Source organism: Cornus florida, unplaced genomic scaffold (assembly GCF_030987335.1).
Source record: "Cornus florida cultivar Cherokee Brave unplaced genomic scaffold, ASM3098733v1 CherokeeBrave_3.0.0_Hap2_Chr01, whole genome shotgun sequence".
NCBI lineage: Eukaryota > Viridiplantae > Streptophyta > Magnoliopsida > Cornales > Cornaceae > Cornus > Cornus florida.
The window spans coordinates 70,064,823-70,088,895 of NW_026775571.1; the positions used below are offsets into that span (position 1 = coordinate 70,064,823).

Below are 24,073 nucleotides of genomic sequence, written 5' to 3' on the forward strand. Positions count from 1 at the left end.
ATTGTTACAGTTGTCGGACTGTTGTGACAGTGGTCGGAGTTAGGTTTGTGGAGTGGAAGGTTTTCAGAAACGCAGAGGTTTTAATTTCTTTGAATTAACTATATTAAATTATGTTCAGAAACGCAGAGGTTTTAATTTCGTTGAATACACTATATTAAATTATGTGTTTTTAGTTTTGTTTGATTATTTGTGAAATCCTGAAAAGTTGTTCATGATAAATAAATGATGTGTTATTATACTATATTAAATTGTGTGTTATTAGTTTTGTTTGATTATTTGTGAAATCCTGAAAAAGTTATTCTGTGATAAAGAATACAGTATAAATCCCCATCTGCGTTTACTTGCCTTTACTTTTATACGTTGTAGTTGTAGTGTATATGTTAGTGTATGTATATATTAAATTGATTGAACCCTATTAAATTCTGTCCATCCCTTTCCAAAGTCAAAGGTTTAATTTGATTGAATATAGTATATTAAATTCTGTTTTATTAGTTATGTTTGATTAATTTGAAATGTGAAAAATCATCGTCTAAATTATGCACATCTCAATAGTCAAAGGGTAGATAGATAGTGGTTTGTTAGAATTTTGCAGTGGAATCTCTTCCAGTCATGTAATTTAGATTCAATTTGAAGAAGATGATAGTATATGTATTAAATTCTTTAGATCATCAAAATGAGATACATTGCAAAATTTTCAAACTCTAATTTATAATTGTGCTATAGTAATTCATAAAACAAGTTTATGCCATACAACACAATGGCCTACAAAATTGTAGCTACAAACTGTGTTTTCTACTTAATAATCATAATTCATAAAGCATTTAACTAATCATATGATTGAGCGGATGTATTTACATGTTATGCACTTTAGACCATACAAAATAGTATGTAATGGAGTGGTTCATAGTTGTTTAAATTAAAGGTCTATTCAATCATTTAATTCTGCAGTGTAGTCTAGTCGTTCACATGGGCAGGAATCCTCTCATGTGCCTGTTCCCGCCGGTTCCGATATGTGGCCCAGATAGTCCAGTATAATTCGTGATAGAAGTTATTTGTTATTATTAAATTGTGTAAAAATGAATTGCAAATTATGAAAAATATTATTTGTGTAAGGGAATGCAATGTTTTATACAATTTGTAATGGTAATTGGTGTGTTGTATCTGTTGTTTGGTGGTATGATTTTATTGTTGCACCATTTTTGCAGTTAATTGTGTGTGTGTTTGTTTTATCTATTTGTGGTTAAAATTTTGTTGACTGACAATTGGTGGAAAGGTTGTTTGTGCATAATAGAGTGTGCTTTGCTGTGCTGTAAAGAGTGGTTTACAAATGGGTCGGAAGAAGTCGATAGCTCAAAAGAAAGGTCCTGTACGAAAAAAATTACCTATACGGAAAAAAAAATGCGGACAATATCGTTGATCGGCCTCCTTCTCCTACTCTCCAATGTATGATGCAAACCATGCGTAATCAATCTTCTTCTGCGGGGCGTACACCTCCCCTGCCCAAATCATCTACTCGTAGTCATAGTCATATCCGTAAATCATCTGACCTTGGTGATGAGGATTACAATGTTAAGGTGGAGGAAGAGAATTATGATCCACAGCCAAGCAGCAGCGCATCAGTTAATAATATGCGGTGTGGAGGAGGAGTTTACCTTTTGTTCAAGTAAGTATAAGTTCATTTTAGTATTAATGTTAAGAATAGCATTTCTATGAATTTTTTTTCATTTATATGATATTTACGTTCACATGGAAATTGATTGTTTAGGATGAATTATTAATAATGGTAGAACATAATTTCTACATGCCTTTGACATTAAATTGATGTTTTACTGATGTGTTAGTTTGGTAAATATGAACATTTAGGAAATATTTGGTTCAACATGTTTATGTTTGAATCGATAAGTCTAATGTTGAGTTGGTGATATTGTATATGATATTATGTCTATGAGGGCTACTTTTATGAAGAACTAGCAACACGTGCATGGGCCAATGAAGGGGGGAGATAAAAAAATATTGGAATTGAAATGCAAGGATGTTTGGAATGGTATGACCATGGTGGAGAAGGGTCCATATTATGACGATAAAAGATTGCGTGATGCTGAGTTCAAAAGCCTTGAAGGCTTACCAGTTAACAAAAAGAAGAAGGAGAAGGTAAATTAGGGAGTTCAATTAAATTATTGATTTAATTTGTTATTGTGTTGATAACATAATATGAAATACAAAAGAATGCAATTGATGCTTCCGTACTGGTAGTTAAATGAAATTTTGAATGTGACATGAAATTTATTGGGATGTTATAGGTTGAATACAAGGTGAAAAGTGGGTGGAACAAATGCTCAATCGCAAAATTCATCAACACAGTAGCGAAACTTGGAGACGAAAAGAGGATGGATGTGACAGATATAGGTTTTGGCTATTTGCTGAACCTACAATGTGAGCATTTGTCTACCGCACTCTTCGATTACATAATTGGCCATTTGGACATAAAGAAACGATGCATTCAACTTGAAGATAATCAATATCTGCCAATAAATGCAATCAATGTCCACAAAATCTTTGGGTTACCCGCTAGAATCATGGACGTTCCTACATGTCAGCTTTTTAAAGCCAAATGGGTAACTGAAGGTGGATATCGAAGTCGGCTACAAGTAAATGAGCTGATAAAAAGGGTAGAGCAGTGTGAGGCTGGTGATGATTTCAAAAGAGCGTTTATTCTTTTTGCATGTGCTGCGTTTCTAACGCCCAATGGACTTTATAGTGTGAATGTCAAAGAATTAAAGGCTGTGCATAATGTGCATGAAATCAAGTCGTACAACTGGTGTACGTACGTGCTTGAAACTTTGATGGCTCACTTGGGTGAATCTGAAGGACGTGGGAAAACAAAGCACGAGTATATCGGATGCGTGCTTTTCTTGCAGGTAAATAACATAACGTGCTTATATTTTGCAAAAAACTTTATCAATTATGTGATTAGTATAAATCATAACTGATTAAAGTTGCTACATTTTAATTCAGCTGCTATATCTGATGAGGTGTAAAGTGGAATACCCCTGTTATCCGACCACGGGCGAAAAAAACAGTCTTGCTTTTTGGGACACATCCCTAGTACGGGAACGCTTAAAATGGGAGTTGAAAATGGGAGGTTTCAGAATGGGTTAGGTATGACACTAAATTGTACAAGTATTTGCAAGTTCCCAATTTTTGTTGTATATGATACCGTTTCCTTGCTGATGTACATTTGGTTCGAAAAATTTATCTGGAACAGTTAATTCCTCTTAAGGCGAATGTGTCCCAATCTCCGTCATCGTCGTGGTCTGGAGGTGAAAAAGACAATGGTAGTTCTTCAGAAAGTGAGGTTGAGGTAACGATATATTACTTTATAGTTAATGAGTATCAATGAAATTGTGAATATGCAATTGATCAGTGACACCAATTACAATTTTGTATGCAGTGTTGCGTTAAAGAAATTCGCAATGAAATGGAAAGAGAAGCAGAAAACAGGAAAATGTTGAAGAGGGAGGTGAAGAAAATGGAGAAATTGGTCAGAAAAAAGTCGAAAGAGTCTGGAGGAAAACCAAGTGTTTCTACAGGAGATGGGGGAGTGTCCGTTGAGGACAAAGATGCGGCACTCAATTCTGAAAATGAAGTTGAGAGGGAAACATTTAAATCTCCGGTTAACAGAGGTGAAGAAGCAGAATGTTGTGGTACAAATCATGGCCACTTTAGTCCTACCAGCAAAGATATACTGAATAAGGATGAGAGGACAGAGTTGAATGACGTTGTGGGCATGGCTTTGGAGGAGAACCTAGGAACAGCACATATAACTCCCAGTTCTTCAGTCATTGATATTGCGTCGGAAAATTTACATGGTAAAGGGAAGCATGTGGTGAAAAAAGTCAGAAGGGGTACTAGGAGCAGGAAACCCGCACCATATTGCTTCTCTCTATGGGTATTGAGAGATAGTAAGAAAATTAAATTGACTCCAAAGCAGAAGAAATTGTTTAGTTATGCTGCTGTGCAAGCTGATGATCAAGATAAAGGGTAAGTGTAACCCACATTTGTAAATTTCCTAAGTCCATATATTGTTGTTCATTGTATTGTTGTTTGGGCCTTATTATTTACAAAGAACCATTGTATTAGTGCACGTATACTAATTTGTAAATACTCTGTACATTTGTTAGTGAAATTCTGGTTTCCATGTACGATATGCATCTTACAAGGACGGACATACACGAGTTGTTTCACCCGAACTGGATCTCAAACTTGGTGCATTAATTTTCAATTAATTGATACAGTTATGTATGGTTATGATATGATGAACCTATTACAATTGCATTTGTGAAATTAGATTGTCAAATTCTGGGCAATGCTGTTGAACGAAGACCAAGGAGGGAATGTGAAGCACTACTATTTTGATAGTTGCGCTATCCAGTTTATGAATCAACACAATGTCATTAAATATGACACTACAGAGAAGCGTAGGCCTTTCATAAAAAAAATTCTGGGAACAATACAAACGAGTATGTAAGCTTCAAGATTCGACGGTCTTCAAGGATTCTGAGCTAGTTAGTTTACTAATTTTGGAGTAATTTCTTGTGCATTACAGTAAAGTAGAAGATGTTTTAAGTACGAATGATTGAATCGTCCTATTTTTGACCAATATGTTTTATTGTCTCTAACTTTATGGTCATTACCGTATAGTTATTCTTCCCTAGAATCATTGACAAACATTGGTTTCTACTCGTTGTCAACTGACCCAACAAAGTAATGGACTACCTATGTGGAATTGGACGACCGTACAGATACAACGTATTTGGGGATTGTGTGGTAGACATCTATCTAATGAAATCAACCCCATTTGTTAAAGTTTGGTTTATCAAAAATGCATACTTACTTCAGGTTCATGCGTATTACAGAATGAGTTTGTTGCGGTTGCCCTGGGGGAAGACAACTGGCCAGCTTACATAACAAAGACAGTCCATAAAATCCCTCTCCAGGATGATCTGTTTGTAAACATATATTTCAATACAAGTGCATAATAAATTTTATTTTTTTCACCGTATCATAAATGCAATACTATCCCTTGCTGAGTAAATCAGTTAAATACTATTTGCATATCAGGAATACTTGTGGTGTGTTAGTTATGAGGTACATACAGTTCTGGAATGGCACTAACTTCAATCAGAAATTTTGTGTAAGTAGTGTTATCATTATTATTTCTATGTATGTGTAAAATACATAAGGTACAAGTTATAGTATTGTTTGGCAGTAACATTTTGTAATATTGTAGGTAAACTGCAAGCCAATGCGTTCTGAGATCCTTGTGGAACTATCGGATCATCCCAGGAATAGAGTCCGAGAGGAGTTGTATAAGGCTGCCAAAGTTGAAGGAGATGATTGATGTCAATGCTGTATTTATAAGGAAGATTTTGAGAGTGGGTCACTTAGGCCTTGCTTGGAATGAAACTAGGTAAACACAAATGACACTGTCCATGAAAAGAAAGCATCTTTCACTGGTACTGCTTTAATAAATATTATTCCGGTTTAAGTATAGATGAACATACAATAGGAAAAATTAAATTAATAGACCTAAAGATTGGCTTAACCTAATGAATATTTGCTAAACATAGATAATTATGATTTTTGTGAACTAAGCACAGTTTTGCATGAACAAAGGCAAGGTTGAATTTTTTTTTATTTGTGAATGAAGAACTTGTAACTATAAAACAATAATATATGAGTCTCGGGTCATATGCACCATCTGTCTCTTAATATATCTGCATAAATTTTGGAATGAATAGAACAACAATGATGAGTGGATTACATGTTTTATTAATTTACTTGACAATATAGATGCTACCAGCCTTTCATGGTAATTAATTGTTTGTTCATTTGTCAACATGCACAAGGTGACCATTTTTTTGGAGTATGAGGCAGATTTTGATCTTATCCATGAAGGAAATAAAACTACTACGGTGTCCTAAATGAAATTGATTTTATTGAAGTAATCAAAATAAGTTATGGCGTCATAGTGCATGGTGTTGCCAACTACATGTGAGAGTTATGGGTTCTTGGTTATTGAGGGAATGGTGCACACTATTGCCACCTACTTTTGGAATCAAGTAACAGATCTTTCTTCATAACTTTACTTCATTTCAATCAATGACATATTATGTCGCATTAGTACTTGACAGTGTTATATGCAAGGTGTTTTTGTTCATTAGTACTTGACAGTGTTATATGAGCATGTCTTGATCAACTTAAAGGCATACATTATATGCTCAATTTCAGATGATTATGTATAGGTGTATCTTATTGTATGCCAAAATGGACTATGACATAATTCAATAGTTAAGGTGCTTTGTAAGATGCATATCTCCCCATCACCTCTCCCTCTCCGCTAATCCATATCCATAAGAGTTGTGTGATTATTAGACATCTTATTTCCATGGAATGTCTATTAATTACAGCATGTCTTTTGATGGTAGACCATTTTAATATGGAAATCTAAGAAAAGGGGTTCAGGTGATAGAATAATGGAAGGTATGTGTTTTTAGGAGTGTTGACAGTTAGATAAGAAGTTGTTTTTATTGTCTTATACTATTATATTGAGTCCGGCAGCCCTTGTAGTGTTAAAGTTATAATGTAGATTGTAGAATTGCATAATCTGCAAAAGCTTTGGCCTGCGTCTGTGTCGCTTGCCTTTTAGGCAAACAACTCTTCCTCTTTTAACAGGCGCAACATTGGGTCTACGTTCAATATGTCCAGACAAACTTAGTCTACTTTCGCTAATATTAGTCTATCCTCGCTAATTTAATTTGGATGAACTTGTGGATTCACTATCCTAATATACTTACAGTTTTATGTGTATCTTGGCTTGTTCACTTTCTATATTTAAGATTCTGTACTTATGCATATATTTTTAGTTTTATTTTGTCATCATCTTGAAGGATAGTATGATCTTATCTCCCTTCCTCAATCTCCTCAATCTGGGACCAGATTCTTTAATCTAAATCAGATTGAAACATGTTAGGACCTTTTTCAAGTTCATCGTTGGGTTCGTTGAGTTTTTTCTGCCTCATTGTATATAGAACCATGTTTTATTATGAAATAAAGATGTACCAACTTGTTTGTATCTTTGATTCTTGTTTGCTATTCTACCTTCAACTTTCAGGTACGATCCTTCAACTGCCATTTACGATATGGATTTCTATGTTGTCGTGGAATTGCCAGGTTATCGACTGTGGGCATCCACGTAAGTGCAAGTCTACCATTGGAATCCAGCATAGGGTCACAAAGGAGGATTCCATGAAGTGGTTTGAAGTCAAATATGAGGGAGTTATCCTGAACAAGTCCCAGAATATTGGGGGTTAGCTCCAGAGTATCATTAGACTTTATTTGTGTTGTGCGGACAAAAATCCTTTGGATGTTTGCTTCAGTTCATAGTTTTGGAACATGTCTGTTATCTCTTTTATAGACCAGGATATGTTTGTACTTAACAAATTTTATAAATGAGGGTTTAAAATTTTCACCTCTTCTTTATGGTTTACTTGGAAGCCAGTTAATTGTTATTGGTTTTTTATTATCCAATTCTTTGTTGTTTAGCTACTGTTATGTTCTAGACCCCGTTTGATTATGGGCATTATCTTTATATGCTAGGCTAGGAATCTGATATGTGTACTGTTTATTATATAACTACCCATGTAATAAAGTACTCATCACATCAGATGGTCACTTGGTAGCAATTAAGTTTTAAAATTGGTGACTATTCATATTTTCTCAATTTTAAGGTCACGATATAGTAATTTTTTTTGAATTTAGTCACCAAAATCTATTAGTATTTAAATTTTATTTTTCTGATACTAATTAAGTGAACATTTGGGTGTATGAACTTGATTGTTCTAATACGATGATATAAAATTTCAAATTTATAATTTTCATGTATCTATTCATCCATGATTCCATGAAGCAACAAGAGCAATAAAGAAAGCCCAGAACTATGAGTTTGAGCATGTTTAAAATTTGAACCTGCAATCCTCTATGTCATTGTTGTTAATTGCTTCAAAACAATTTGCATGTTATATATCGTTTAATATATTGTTCTCAATGTTTAATCCTTAAAATTAATGTTCTAAATATGCTATGGGGAACATCCACATCATCCATTCGGGTAAAACTTAGAAATTCATAATCAAATCACTGGTGAATAAAGATAATTACAAGTTAAAAAAAAACATAAGTGTGTCATAAAAAGCGGAATATTTTCTAAAACAATTTCCAAGGCCCAAAGGAAAACAATCCAAATACAACTCTCAACTGATAATTTATGCAAATATAGCTATTTGATTTATCCTTAAATTTTTATACGTAAATGTCGTAATAATTTATATACAACATCACAATAAATTTATAAGACAATGTCCAAGGCCCAAAGGAAAATATCCAAATATAACTCTCAACTGATTCATCAATGTACTGTGATGGTTAAGCTTCCACAGTAGTAAGACATTATTTATAAAAATATAAGGATAAATATTACATATAGAAAAATAAATGTATCACTTAAGAGTTATATGGCGATGATTTTCATTTGGGCCTTGGAAATTGTCTTATAAATTTATTGGAATGTTGAATAAAAATTGTTATTGAAATTATTTAGAAAAATATAAGGATAAATTCAATATTCCAATTACAATCGAAATACCTCACTAAGGGATCCACTTATGCAAATACATATGTGTAACTTATGCTGATAGTTATATAGACATTATCGTTCATCATTTCTAAGAAGCATCCCAATGAATTTGTAATTTTGTTGACTGTAAGGTTTACTTCTCTGACGGGTATAATGGAAATAATTTTATATAATTGTTGTTTGGTAAAACTTGAGAAGGACAACTATTCATATAGCTTGATAAACTTGTACAAAATGTGGTTACAAATTTATAGGGAACATCCGCATCATCCATTAGTGTAAAACCCAGAAATTCATAATCACATCACAGGTGAAGAAAAATTATTATAATTAACAAAAAACATAAGGCTGTCATAAAAAACCCAAACTTTGCTAATAGCTTCACATTTGCATTGCTGGCTTCGAGAAGTCTCACAGTTAAAGCATACATTGGACGTTCATAATTTAGATCATCCACATCATCCACCAAATTTATGTCTTCCCCCATGGACTTAGAAAATGGTGATTCATGTGGGTTAGTTGAAGTTGCACTTTGAATAATGTTGGTTGAAATAAGGTAACACCATTCCCAGAAGCCGCAATGTTCGTCGCGTTCCTACGAACATACATAATACAACTTTCCTTTATTTCTGCCTTCTTTCCCTGTGAATTTAATGTCTGTCATATTACGTTCATCTCAATACCAACAATTTTTATTCATATACCTTAAGTCTTGTAGGTGGTTGGGTGGAAGATGGCACCTGGAAGTCGAAAAGAAAACATAAGAAGAAATTAAAACAAATTTAATGGGCTGCAATATCAGTTCAACATCAGTAAAAAAAACAGCAAAAAGAATGGAAAAAAATAAAAATAAAAAACAAGCCTGCAAATAAAGAAGAAGTTTTTCGATCCGCAATACATACATTCGTTAGCCTGAAATTTCTTCGACTTGCACGACTGTTGGATGAGGAAGCCATTGTACCTTCCTGATTATAGGTTCCAATACCTGAGAAGGTGTATTTGACTAAGACGCTTTAACGATGAAGATGGATGGCCCGGGAAATTAGGAATTGCAATGTAAGAAAGTCCAAATTTATAGGGGTTGATTTTGTAACGTTACCAAAGTACCAAAACGGTCACTGACAGCCGCCAAGTAACGGTAACCCATTTGGAGTTTTTTATTTCAAAACCTCATAATTTGATCAGTTGACAATTTAAACAAATTTTGCAATTTCTACATATACGTTGGGTTGCAGTATTGAGCGAGGATAATAAGGATATATGGACATTTTGATGAGTAGTGAATAAAGTAGAGGCAAACAATATGTATACTGAATACAAACAATAAGCCAAAATAAATATGTCGTCTTCCAAACCTTAATTTATTTTAACAACACCATAACGTTTACATCAAGTCTAATACATGACATGTATTTCACATTAACCATTCAAGGGCTTTAACTACAAATTTTATGATTCCATATAATTACTTGAAAGCTTTCCTTGCAACACCGTGATATTGAAATCATAACAACAACGATGGCAAGTAATGACTTCTTCGTTAGAAATCCAGCATCGCCAGTTCATGTGGTTGCCTTCTTCACAACATTGAGGGATATGTTCAAAGAATTAACTATTGCAGCATTTCCCCTTGTGAATCAAAGTAAGCATTTTTTTTTCACGCAGTTTTCAACGCTCCCCTGAGTTGTTAATGTCTCCATAGCACATATAAAAAATCGTACCACACCCCTTATAAACCTTGCATCATTATTCCTACACTCAAAACACACAAAATCGATCGTTATTTCTAAACATATGATTTACTTCAATGCAATATTTTACAAATAACTCACCACTCATACTTGTCATGGTAAGAGTTGAAACATATGACATCAATTCGGCCAACCACGTCATCAATCATATTTTGCAGCATTATCTCCATAAGAGTTGTTCAATCTGTTATGTTTTTTTTTTTAGAGGATCCGATTTGAATACAAGTTTAATCTAACCGTCTAAATATGTAGCCCTTCCTTGAAATGGTAACCCTTCCTTGAAATGGTAACCCTCCCTTTAAATGGTAACCCTTCCTCCATCTTGGAAACTTTAAATGGTAACCGCTATATATGTAATCAATTAAATGGTAACTGACAGAAATTCATTACCCAATCGATTCGTAATAAATTGTACATAGTATTTCAAGAATATATTCCTTTTTTCCAAACTTTAAATGGCAACTGCCACACTGACAACAATTCATTACCCATTCTACTTAATTGTCTGGCATCTAAAAAACATATTATGATTCACACAATTCAGAAAATAAGAACCTGCGTAAACTCATATTCTGAAAGTATCACGCATAATGAAAGAGAAAGTATCACACATAATGATAGAGTTCACACTTCATATATATGTAAGTCAACCAATACTGCGGATTTATATTTTATATATCCGAAGAAGGAAAAAACAACCTAAACCAAAGGACCTGAATGGCTCATAGAGCCGAATAAAACAACCAACCATCTCCCCCATAACCACTAAAAAATAGATAGCACCATCAACGAACCACATAACAACCACAGAATGACCAAAAGTTGGGATATAGTAGACATGGAACATGTCATCCATACATAAACTAAGCAGAATATCACACACACAGAGCACCAAGAGAGAAGCACAAAACAACCACAGATTGATTAATATTTAGGTTAGGAGGCGGTCGAGTCAGTTCCTTCCCCCAGCACCTCCACTATGGCAGAGTCGGATTCGTCCTGGAAATCCCTCTCCACGCGGTGGATCCTTCGTCTCATAGCGTGGCATAACTGCCAAAGCTGATTCAGTTCAATCGATAGGTTATTGACCCTCATCAGTAGATACTCTGGATCAGGGGCAATATGATGGGGTGCTGGAGGAGAAGGAGGAGGAAGAGGATGAGGAGGGTTCACTTGAGGAGGAGGAGGAGGAGGAGGGTTCACTCTTCTTCCTCTCTGGGGACCTCGTGAGCCAGAACTACTTTGGGCATGCTGCCTTGATGACATATTTGGTTGCCTGTTGGTTTTAGACGAGTTCGTGCTATTTATAGTAAAAAAATAGGTGACTGTGGACCACATATTAGATACTTGTTAATTTTTTTAATGTGAGAAGAGTTAACACTGGTATTTAAAATCTGAACTGCAAACCGGCATGGAGGGAGGACGTTTCTTAAAGGCAATAAATGGGTAGGTCAGTTGAAGTTATTTGGATGTTATTGAAGTGTGACACAAATTCAGAATATAGTAGATAATTAGGACGTGACATGCAGTTCAGTCCATGAAACTAGTTACAAACCAGGTTAGAAGGAAAGTGGTTCAATTCATGAGAATAGAACATATAAACTAATTTCTATGGAAAAATAATTACCATTAAACTAATTACAAGAAAAATATGTATTTGAAGACAAATACATAGAATACAAATAATTTGAAAACCTATGCATACAACTAGTTTATTAGGAATGGACGTATTATGATGTCCATGAAACTAGGTACAAAGTCAGTTAGAAGGAAAATGGTTCAATTCATGAGAAAATGAGAAAAACTAATTAATTTGGACAAATAATTAGCATAAAAATAATTAGAAGTAAAATATAACAAAGACAAAAAATTAGAATAAAAATAATTAGAAGAAATACCCAAACAGTATATGATTTACATAAACAGAAAAAACCCACCCAAACACAAGCTTCAACTAACACTTGAAGACTACACAGACAAATGGATTTTCTTACAAACACATAACCAATATACTCTCTTCAACTGCATATATTGTCTCTTGGTCGGATGCTTTTCATGGAATGACTGCAAGGCTATTTATAACCAAAAACTATACTTGGCGTCCAAGTATATTACAAAGCTTCTTTTGGAAGCTAAATAGGTGGCTGGCCAAGAATAATTGTTGTTGACAAACTATTTCAAAGCTTCCTTTGGAAAGTAATTTGGAAGCTTCACCATCCCACTACATTGATGGCATGGCAATACATTATTGCCATGTCATTAATGTATATAAAATTAGTCAATCAGTTGAGAGTTATATTTGGATGATTTTGCTTTGAGTCTTGGAAATTGTCTTACAAAGTTTTTGGGAAGATTTCTATAAACTAATAGGATATAGTATATAAAAACCTTAGGATAAAGTTAACATATTTATTTGCATAAATGATCAGTTGATAGTTATATTTGGATTATATTCCTTTGGGCTTTGACATTGTCTTAAAAATTTATTGGGATATTTTCTATAAACTACGATGATATTATTTATAAAAATATATGGATAAAATAAACATATATATTTGCATAAATGGATCAGTTGAGAGTTATATTTGGATGATTTTCCTTTGGGCTTTGAAATTGTCTTGCAAATTTATTGGATAATTTGATGAGTAGAGTTGAGGCAAACAATAAGACAACCGAATACAAACAATAATAATGATAAAATAAGTGTTATTCCATTACATTCAAATTACAGATAAAAACCAAAAAAAAAATATTACATAACAAAATATAAAAAAATATTGATCAGTTGAAAAACACCATAACTTGTAAATATGTGTAATACAAACCATTTCATGAACCTAAACCATTCAAGGGAAATTAAAACGAATTTTATGAGAGAACATAAGTACTTGACAGCTTTCCTTGCAACACCATGAAATTGAAATCACACCAACAACGATGGCAAGTAATTTCTTCTTCGTTAAGAATCCAGCACCGCTAGTTCACGTGGTTGCCTTCGTCATAGCATTGAGGGATATGTTCAAAGAATCGAGTATTGAAGCATTGCCCATTTTGAATCACTGTACCCATTTCTTTCCGCGCAGATTTCACCGCTCCCTTAACTTGTTCATTTGTCCATAGCATATTTAATAAATTAATTCCGGCCTCCTTATTTTCTTCGTCTCCAAACAATAACGCAATACACATGACATATGTACACTCAACTCCACCTCCACACAGGAATGTCAACCTTTTGATTTGGTTGTACACAATCCATTCAACCTACAACAACCACACAAACATATATTTGCATTTACATTTCTAAAGTATTGATTTATGTAAATTAATATTTTATATAAAATGGTAGAAATCGTACCACACCGCTTATAAACCTTGCATCATTATTCCTACACTCCATATAATGTTGTTAGATACGCCTCTCTCCGAGAACATGCTGTGGGCCCTCAGTTGCTAGTATTTGCTCGGCTACAGCATAATGGTCCCATGAAGTGCTCCAAGATGCATTCCCAAGTTGTTGCAGTTCCCTAAATAAATTAAATCTCGGAATGGTAAAAAACCAGTAATGCATCAAAACTTCAAATGCAATATTTTACAAATAACTCACCATGCATACTTGTCGTGGTAAGACTTGAAACATATGGCATGAACTCGGCCAACCACTTCATCAATCATGAATTGCAGCTTCATCTCCATAACAGTTGTTCAATATAATCTTACAGTACATGTTAGAGGAGTCCCATTTAAATACAAGTTAAATCTAACTGTTGGAAGATTAAACCAAATGTTGGAAATATGAATGGTTGAATTCATGAACCAACTTAAGTGTGCAATATATAAACCAACTTATGTGTGGAATACATGCACTTGGGCATTGGGAGATGAAACAATTGTGTATTGGGAGATGAAACAATTGTGTTAAACAATTGTGTATTGGAATACATCAACTTGGGCATTGGGAGATGAAACAATTGTGTTAAACTTAGTGGTGTATTTATTGTCTTGTAATTTGTGTATTTCTAGAATTATATATTGGTGCCTATAAAACTATGTTCTTAATATATTTTGTAAGCAAGAAGTGAGAAAGAAAATATATCAGAATTGAGAGTTTTAAATAAAAGTTGTGTGTATGTTCTGCTTCTTTATATTGAGTGCCTCCTACAAATTGGTATGACAGCCTCTCACACAAACCGTCTAAATATGTAGCCCTTCCTTTAAATGGTAACCCGTCCTTCAAATGGTAACCCTTCCTTAAAATGGTAACCCTTCTTCGAACTTGGAAACTTTAAATGGTAACCGCCATATATGTACTCCATTAAATGGTAACTGACAGAAATTCATTACCCTGTAGATTCGCAATTAATTGTAGATAGTGTTATTCCTTTCCTTGATGCATGCATGTATTTGAAGAATATATCCTTTTTTCAACCTTTAATTAATTATTGTCACACTGGCACCAATTCAGCACCTATTATACTTAATTAATTGTCTATCATCTAAAGAATATATTTTGATTCACACAATTCATAAAATAAGAACCTGCGTATAGTCATGTGCTGAAAGTATCACACAATTCATGTTCTGATACTATCACACATAATTAAAGAGAAAGTATCACACATTTGGATAAAGTTAACACTTCATCTATATGTAACTTAACCATTACTGCGGATTTATATTTTACATATCCGAAGAACTACAAAACAAACTAAGCCAAAGGACCAGATAGATCAATAAACGTTTCCTTTGGAAGCTAATTTGGAAGCTTCAGCAACACACAACATTGATGACATGGCAATAATGTATTTCCCATATCATCAATGTACTGTGATGCTGAAGCTTCCAAAGAAAATATTGCAATGTCATAAATGTAGTGTGTTGGTAAAGCTTCCAAATTAGCTTCCAAAGGAAATATTGCCATGTGATCAATGTATTTGCATTAGTGGATCAGTTGAGAATTGTATTTAGATTATATTACTTTGGACCTTCGCAATTGTCTTACAAATTTAAGGACACATACAACATACGTATTTGCAAAAATATATTGGGATAGTTTCTATAAAACTATTAAGATAAATAGAACATATATATTTGCATAAATGGGTCAGTTGGGAGTTATATTCGGATATTTTCCTTTAAGCCAGGGAAATGGTCTTACAAATTTGTTGGGATGTTTTCTATAAATTGGTAAGATATTATCAATAAAAATTTAAGGATAAATTGTACATATATATTTGCATAAATGGGTCAATTGAGAGATATTTTCAAATATTTTCCTTTGGGCCAAGGAAATGGTATTACAAATTTGTTGGGATATTTTCTATAAATTGGTAGGATATTATTATCTATAAAAATTTAAGGATAAATGTTACATATATATTTACATAAACGCTTAAAATGGGAGATATTTTGGGATATTTTCCATTGGGCCAGGGAAATGGTCTTACAAATTTGTTGGGATGTTTTAGATAAATTAGTAGGATATTATCTATAACAATTTAAGGATAAATTGAACATATATATTTGCATAAATGGGTCAGTTGGGAGTTATATTCGGATGATTTTCCTTTGGGCCATGGAAGTGGTCTTACAAATTTGTTGGGATTTTTTATATAAATTGGTAGGATATTAACTACAAAAATTAAAGGATAAATGTTACATATATATTTGCATAAATGGGTCAGTTGGGAGATATTTTCGGATATTTTCCTCTGGGCCAAGGAAATGGTCTTACAAATTTGTTATAATGTTTTCTATAAATTGGTAGGATATTATCAATAAAAATTTAAAGATAAATGGTACATATATATTTGCATAAATGGGTCAGTTGGGAGATATTTTTCGGATATTTTCCTTTGGGCCAGGGAAATGGTCTTACAAATTTGTTGGGATGCTTTTGATAAATTAGTAGGATATTATCTATAACAATTTAAGGATAAATTGAACATATATATTTGCATAAATGAGTCAGTTGAGAATTATATTTGGATGATTTTCCTTTGGGCTATGGAAATGGTTTTACAAATTTGTTGGGATATTTTCCATAAATTGGTAGGATATTATCTATAAAAATTTAAGGATAAATGGAACATATATATTTGCATAAATGGGTCAGTTAGGAGATATTTTCGGATATTTTCCTTTGGGCTAGGGAAATGGTATTACAAATTTGTTAGGATATTTTTTATAAATTGGTAGGATATTATCTATAAAAATTTAAGGATAAATACTACATATATATTTGCATAAATGGGTCAGTTGGGAGATATTTTGGGATATTTTCCTTTGGGCCAGGGAAATGGTCTTACAAATTTGTTTGGATGTTTTCGATAAATTAGTAGGATATTGTCTATAAAAATTTAAGGATAAATGGTACATATATATTTGCATAAATGGGTTAGTTGGGAGATATATTCAGATATTTTCCTTTGGGCCATGGAAATGGTCTTACAAATTTGTTGGGATGTTTTCTATAATTTGGTAGGATTTTATCTATAAAAATTTAAGGATAGACGTTACATATATATTTGCATAAATGGGTCAATTGGGGAGATATTTTCGGATATTTTCCTTTGGGCTAGGGAAATGGTCTTACAAATTTATTATGATGTTTTCTATAAATTGGTAGGATATTATCTATAAAAATTTAAGGATAAATGGTACATATATATATTTGCATAAATGGGTCAGTTGGGAGATATTTTTTGGATATTTTCCTTTGGGTCAGGGAAATGGTCTTACAAATTTGTTGGGATGTTTTTGATAAATTAGTAGGATATTATCTGTAACAATTTAAGGATAAATTGAACATATATATTTACATAAATGGGTCAGTTAGGAGTGATATTCGAATGATTTTCCTTTGGGCCATGGAAATGGTCTTACAAATTTGTTGGGATATTTTTGATAAATTAGTAGGATATTTATCTATAAAAATTTAAGGATGTATGGTACATATATATTTGCATAAATGGGTCAGTTGCGAGATATATTCGGATATTTTCCTTTGGGCCATGGAAATGGTCTTACAAATTTGTTGGGATGTTTTTTATAAATTGGTAGGATATTATCTATAAAAATTTAAGGATAAACTTACATATATATTTACATAAATGGGTCAGTTGTGAGATATTTTCGAATATTTTCCTTTAGGTCAAGGAAATGGTCTTATAAATTTGTTGGGATGTTTTCGGTAAATTAGTAAGATATTCTCTATAACAATTTAAGGATAAATTGAAAATATATATTTGCATAAATGGGTCAGTTGGGAGTTATATTCGGATGATTTTCCTTTGAGCCATGGAAATGGTCTTACAAATTTGTTGGGATGTTTTCTATAAATTGGTAGGATATTACCTATAAAAATTTAAGGATAAATGGTACATATATATTTGCATAAATGGGTCAGTTGGGAGATATTTTCAGATATTTTTCCTTGGGCCAGAGAAATAGTCTTAGAAATTTGTTGGAATGTTTCCTATAAATTGGGAGGATATTTTATATAAAAATTTAAGGATAAATGGTACATATATATTTGCATAAATGGGTCAGTTGGGAGATATTTTCGGATATTTTCCTTTGGGCCAGGGAAATGATCTTACAAATTTTTTGGGATGTTTTCTATAAATTGGTATGATATTATCTATAAAAACTTAAGGATAAATGTTACATATATATTTGCATAAATGGGTCAGTTGGGAGATATATTCGGATATTTTCCCTTGAGCCAGGGAAATGGTCTTATAAATTTGTTGGGATGTTTTCTGTATATTGATAAGATATTATCTATAAAAATTTAAGGATAAATGTTACATATATATTTGCATAAATAGGTCAGTTAGGAGATATTTTCGGATATTTTCCTTTGGGCCAGGGAAATGGTCTTACAAATTTGTTGGGATGTTGTCTATAAATTGATAGAATATTATCTATAATAATTTAAGGATAAATGGTACATATATATTTGCATAAATGGGTCAGTTGGGAGATATTTTTCGGATATTTTTCTTTGTGCCAGGGAAATGGTCTTGCAAATCTGTTGGGATGTTTTTGATAAATTAGTAGGATATTATCTATAACAATTTAAGGATAGATTGAACATATATATTTGCATAAATGGGTCAGTTGGGAGGTATATTCGGATGATTTTCCTTTGGGCCATGGAAATGGTGTTACAAATTTGTTGGGATGTTTCTTATAAATTAATAGGATATTATCTATAAAAATTTAAAGATACATAGAACAAATGTTATTTGAATAACTCGATCAATTGGGAGTTATATTTGCATGATTTTCCTTTGGGCCTTGGAATTTATGTTACAAATATATTTGCTGATTAAGCTTCTAAAGATATTACCTATAAAAATCTAATGATAAATATAACATATATATTTGCATAAATTATCAACTGACAATTATATTTGGATGAGTTTCGTTTTGGCCTTCGAAATTGTGGTTCACAAATTTATTACGAGGTTTCCCATAAAGTATAACGCATATAAGTATTACGATAACTGCTACATATGTAGTTGCATAAGTGGATGACAATGTTGTTGCATTTGTATTCTATTAATTTGGCCTTGCAAATATTTTCAATGCATTTGCCCCAATTCAAATACTTGAGTTATGCTCATATGTCAACAGTATGCTCAATTTCATAATAAATGGTCAAAACCACTTAATATAACTTTGATAATACAGAAAATTATACAAAGTTCACCAACCCCCCGATATTGTTATAAAAGCGAACAACAATTAAGCAAAGTTAAATAAATAACATTATAAAAATAATGTGCAATACATAATGTAATGATTGTCAAATAGGAAAGAGTGTTGAATTGGTCAGTCGAGCTCCGCGATTGGCATTTTGGACGTTCGCCTGACACTCCATTCACAATTGTTTAAATCTGTTATCTCTCAATATGATCATGCCACAAAATGCAATCAAATTAGATAGCATGTCAACACAGACAAAAATTACAAAAAAACTATAGTGGTACGAATTGAGTTGATGAGGACAACTATGTACCTTATCAATTCTGAAATCATCACTGAAGCAATCATCATGTGAATAGTTGGTATTGGAATTGCATGAATCGACAACAAAGGTCTGCAACATTTTATATTTTTCCTTATATATTATAAACAATCAATGTGATTGTTATGCGACTTTGTAAATTATAATTTATATGTTGGTTCCATCTTAATAGCAAAACTTGCCTGGTTAGTTAATGGAGTACTTGCTTCACCAGGTTACGAACACCTTGTCTGATGCATAACACGTTCTGGTGGTGTCACATAATTTTCTTCATTGAGAAATTCAACTGGAATTTCACAGCCCTAGAAAATAAATGTTGTAAAACATTTCACTAGATAATAACTTGTAACCATAACGAACATGTTAGCATAGGTTAGAGGCTCACTCAATGAATTTCTAATTAATTGATCCAGGCAACTAGCTCACAAAACTTACAAATAAGTCACAGCAGCTATATTCAGTTTGGTGAATGTGAATTCTGTGACAGCACACTCATTTTGTTTATAGCAACTGCGAAGGGTATTTTTGTCTTTACACACATCCTAATATCAATATTACATTATTTTCTGTAGAGCTACATTGCTGGTTTGAGCTCATTTTTATAATGTAACAGATCAATCACATGGTCTTAAATGATACAACAGGGTGTTTGTTATTGGTCTGTCAAAAGGCAATTGCAGGGACATTTTGTTTGTAATTCTGTGAGAGGCTACCAGGTGTGGACACATGTAATGCGGTCCTTGTGAGAGAGTGTATTGACAGCTACACAGTGTGTGTATGTTGCATTACAGCTGGTGTATTTATATATATATATATTGGTGGACTATCAATGTTGTCAGCTGTAAGGCAAAAGAAGATGTGTTGGCAAGGGTATAAAGGTACTAGCACCTCTACAATGTCAGATTTGCTTCCCTCACGGATTAGAGGACCTTAGCTCATATCTTTGAAATCCATTTTAGGCCTACATCAGCAAAGGTTCTGAGTATAAATGGAAGGTTATAGCTGCTGCAAGACTTAAGCCCTAAGAATAGATTTTCATATGTGTTAGAGGCTGTTCTTGAGTGAAATGTGAAAAGGACCTACATGATTAATTCTGAGCAGTGATTTAACCATGTAAAGTTAGTTTAAATCTCAGAAATTAACTGTGTGTGCAATATCTTTTCTAGACCTGCAAAGAATTAAGTGCTGCTGGTATAATTTGGCTGCTGTTCAAACTGTTGGACTGAGGTATCAAATGTTGCTCTAGAGGTTGAACGAGCTGGAATAAGGTTGAATCAAGTTGAATACTCTTATTTACATCTGCTGAACTTAGGTATTACCTTAAAGACACACATATACAAAAATTGATACATCTGAGCTTGTTGTTTGAATATTTTGAAGTAAAACTCTTGTTGTGCTGATATATAATGATTTAACCTGCTATGAAAGTTGTGGTAACCATCTAAGCATGTTTAACTTGATGATTTGAAGCTATTAAAGATGGATTAAATTCAGAAAATGGACAAGTCTGTGTGTTGGACTTGTAAACCTCAATTACTTAGGGTTTCAACCTCATTATTGTGAACTGAGAACTGAATATGAGATATCATGCTGCTATCATTGTTATCTTCATTTGAACATAAGTAGAATGCTTATATAAGACTGTGAGAACCTGGACAAGTCCTGACAAAATTTGAAATTCCAGTTCTACCCTTTGAGCAGTGTTACTATTGATTTAAGCCTAATCTTGCTTCTTGTGAGCTGAGATCTGTTAAAATATGCATTAAAATGTTTTAACTTGCTTGGTTCATCAATCTTATATGTTAAGCAAGTGTAGGGTATTGTTTGGAAACTGAGATTACACAGGTTTAAGATGAATAGAGGTGGTATAATATCTGTGTAAAGCTATTGCTGCCAGCTGAAGTGTTTCTGCAGCAAACAATCTGTTTTGGGGCTGAAAGTGTTTTATCTTGTTGTGATTAATGTGTTCATCATTTTACCAACTGTATACAGAGATTATAAAGGTGTGATGACATTAAAAGGGGTTCTTACAGAAGATACTCTGTGAGTTGACAGATTTACCCTTTGAAGAGGGTTTAAAGTGTATTTGAGATTAATGGTTGACAAAAGTTGCTATTCATTGTCCAATACGTATTTGTGTAAGTATGTTGAACTGAGATAAAGCTGTAGGAACCTAGCTTGAGCATCAACTGAAGCTGCATTGTGTTTTAACAGTTCTATCCTTTGATTGCAAAAAAGTGAAGACTAAGGTTGTACATTGTTCTACTTGAGGCTGTGTATTACATTCTGTTATTATTGTTGCAGCTAAAGCAGTATGTTCTATATGTATTGACATCTTACTCCATTAGTGATTTAGCTACTGAGAGCTTGTAAGTCCAAGCAGGGTTGTTTTAGACAGGGGGAGTGCATCTGTGCACATTAGTGAGCTAGTGTGTGAGTATTGGTTGTGAAAACTAGTGTCTATTCTTGTACAAGGGTGTGTGCAAAGAGTGAGACATCTGAGTGTGTAACAAGATAGTTGCAACTAGTGGATGCTTTATTGGCTGAGGCCAAAAACCAAGGTTTTTCCCTATTGTAATTTTGTCTTATGTGCTTGAGTTGTGATTGATTGGTTTTGTTTTCAAAGAGAAAAGTTTTTAATTAGACCATTTCACCCCTCCCCTCTTCGTTTTGTGTGACAAAGGTTTTGTTTATATTCAATACACTCCTATCATTTAGAGGGGGGAAAAACCAAACAAAACAAATGTTAAGCAATGTGCTGAAAATAGTTATGCAACAATACTCACATTCACTAACACGTGGTAGGGGATTGCTCCACTATGACTACTGGCACCTGCATCTCCGGATTGAAGGGCTTCATTGCAATTCTACAACACAATTATGAGAAGTATTACGTATGCATAATTTAATACACACAACTAGTATCACTTATGATACTACTTGGAAAACAGTAAGGGGATAAAAGTACCTGAAGCTGAACTATTCGTTTCAGTTATTTTCTGTTATTGAGACTCTTTAGCTCCATGGTCGGTTTTAACCTCTTAAATTTTCCTCTCCATGTATCTTTACACTTGAGGCCATTGGGGATTTTGTCAGTATTTATGTTGCTCCCGTGATATTGGTTTTTGCCTTTACCAGCAATATAAATTGCATTCCTCTCAGCAAAACTACACCTACAACTTGATTGGGCAATTTTTTTTCCATTCCATGGCTTTCACTAACAAATCATTGTATTCGTCCTTATCCTCCGATACAATGGATGAAATTTCAGTCAGAATACAACAAAGTACCCTGTGCCATCTCCTAACCTCAATTTTTGGATCAGCATCAGCAATCACTTCACCTGAAAGATTTTCCTCCAAGCTACTATCTCTTGCACTTCTAGTCCACCTTTTTAATATATATCGACGAGGCAATATATTGGCGAACATGGAGTCCTTTAGGATTTTCAAACTATGCCTGCACATAATACCCTCCCTTTCAAATTTACAATAAGAACAAAACAATTCATCTTCTGATGTCCTCGTGACATCGCATTGCATTCCATCCTCACCAACGAATTTGTAAACACAGCCTCTGTTGCCCTCGATGGGACTGCAACCAATGATCCTCTGACTGGCACCAGCTACTAAGAACTCCTCCTGGAAACTATTAAATATAACCTTTGTGTACAGGTTTGCTGCCTCTACTAATATGTTACATTTTGTTTTCAGTTGAGGTAGATTGTAAAGCAACCCATACTTGGCTACATACTCCTTGTAACACTTGTCAGACAACAGCCTTTCAAAGTGTGTGAAGAAATCTGAAAGAATTAGTTGCCTGGATAAGTACGCCTTCAAGCAACCATTGAAGCTTTCACTCAGCTGTGTGCTGTGGATACCCGCGGACTAGGCATGTTTAATAAATGCCATGGCCCATCTATGTTTCAAACCTAACAGATTTGTAAGCCACGTGTTACCAACAACACCATATTCCGTTATCATTAAATTCCATTTCCTGGTAAATTTTTCCTCCTCCTCAATTTGAAACATTAATTTTGATAACACCTTCTTAAAGCCTTGTGCACGTCTAAACAAGAACCCTAGATGCTTCTGTGCATTTTGCATTAGGTGCCAAGCACACAAATAATGTTTTGTCCCTGGCATCACCTGCATAATTATTTTCTATAATATAACTACATAATAATGCAATAGGAAATGCAAAGAGTGAAGATTTGAATTGAAATCACCTGCCTCAATGCCTTTCCCATTGCAGCATCTTGATCAGTGAAGATCGTCTTTGGCGCTTTACCGGACATTGCTTTCAAAAATGTTTCAAACAACCAGACAAACGACTCTATAGTCTCATCATACATGAACGCTGCTCCAAACACAGCGGTCCCCCGGTGATGATTCAACCCCAAGAAACTTCCACATGGACGGTTGCTATGTACAACTTTGTATGTTATGTCAAAACCTACAACATCTCCAAAATTGCAATAATCAACTATCATTTTTGAATCAGCCCAGAATATGTTAGTAGTCATTTGATCACTATCCAATTGGAATGCATAAAAGAAAGACGGATCTTCACAAGACTGAGTCTCAAAATAAT

General features: G+C 33.6%; 1 protein-coding gene across 1 annotated transcript; it reads left to right on the forward strand.

Annotated features, from left to right (window-relative positions):
- Positions 1–2,052: 2,052 nt before the first annotated feature.
- Positions 2,053–5,401, forward strand: LOC132274186 (uncharacterized). The gene is made up of 9 exons (XM_059775395.1): positions 2,053–2,151; positions 2,301–2,918; positions 3,266–3,361; positions 3,452–4,041; positions 4,182–4,266; positions 4,349–4,520; positions 4,900–5,005; positions 5,122–5,194; positions 5,291–5,401. The coding sequence occupies exons 1-9, from the start codon at positions 2,053–2,055 to the stop codon at positions 5,399–5,401; spliced, it is 1,950 nt and encodes a 649-aa protein (XP_059631378.1).
- Positions 5,402–24,073: the final 18,672 nt, after the last annotated feature.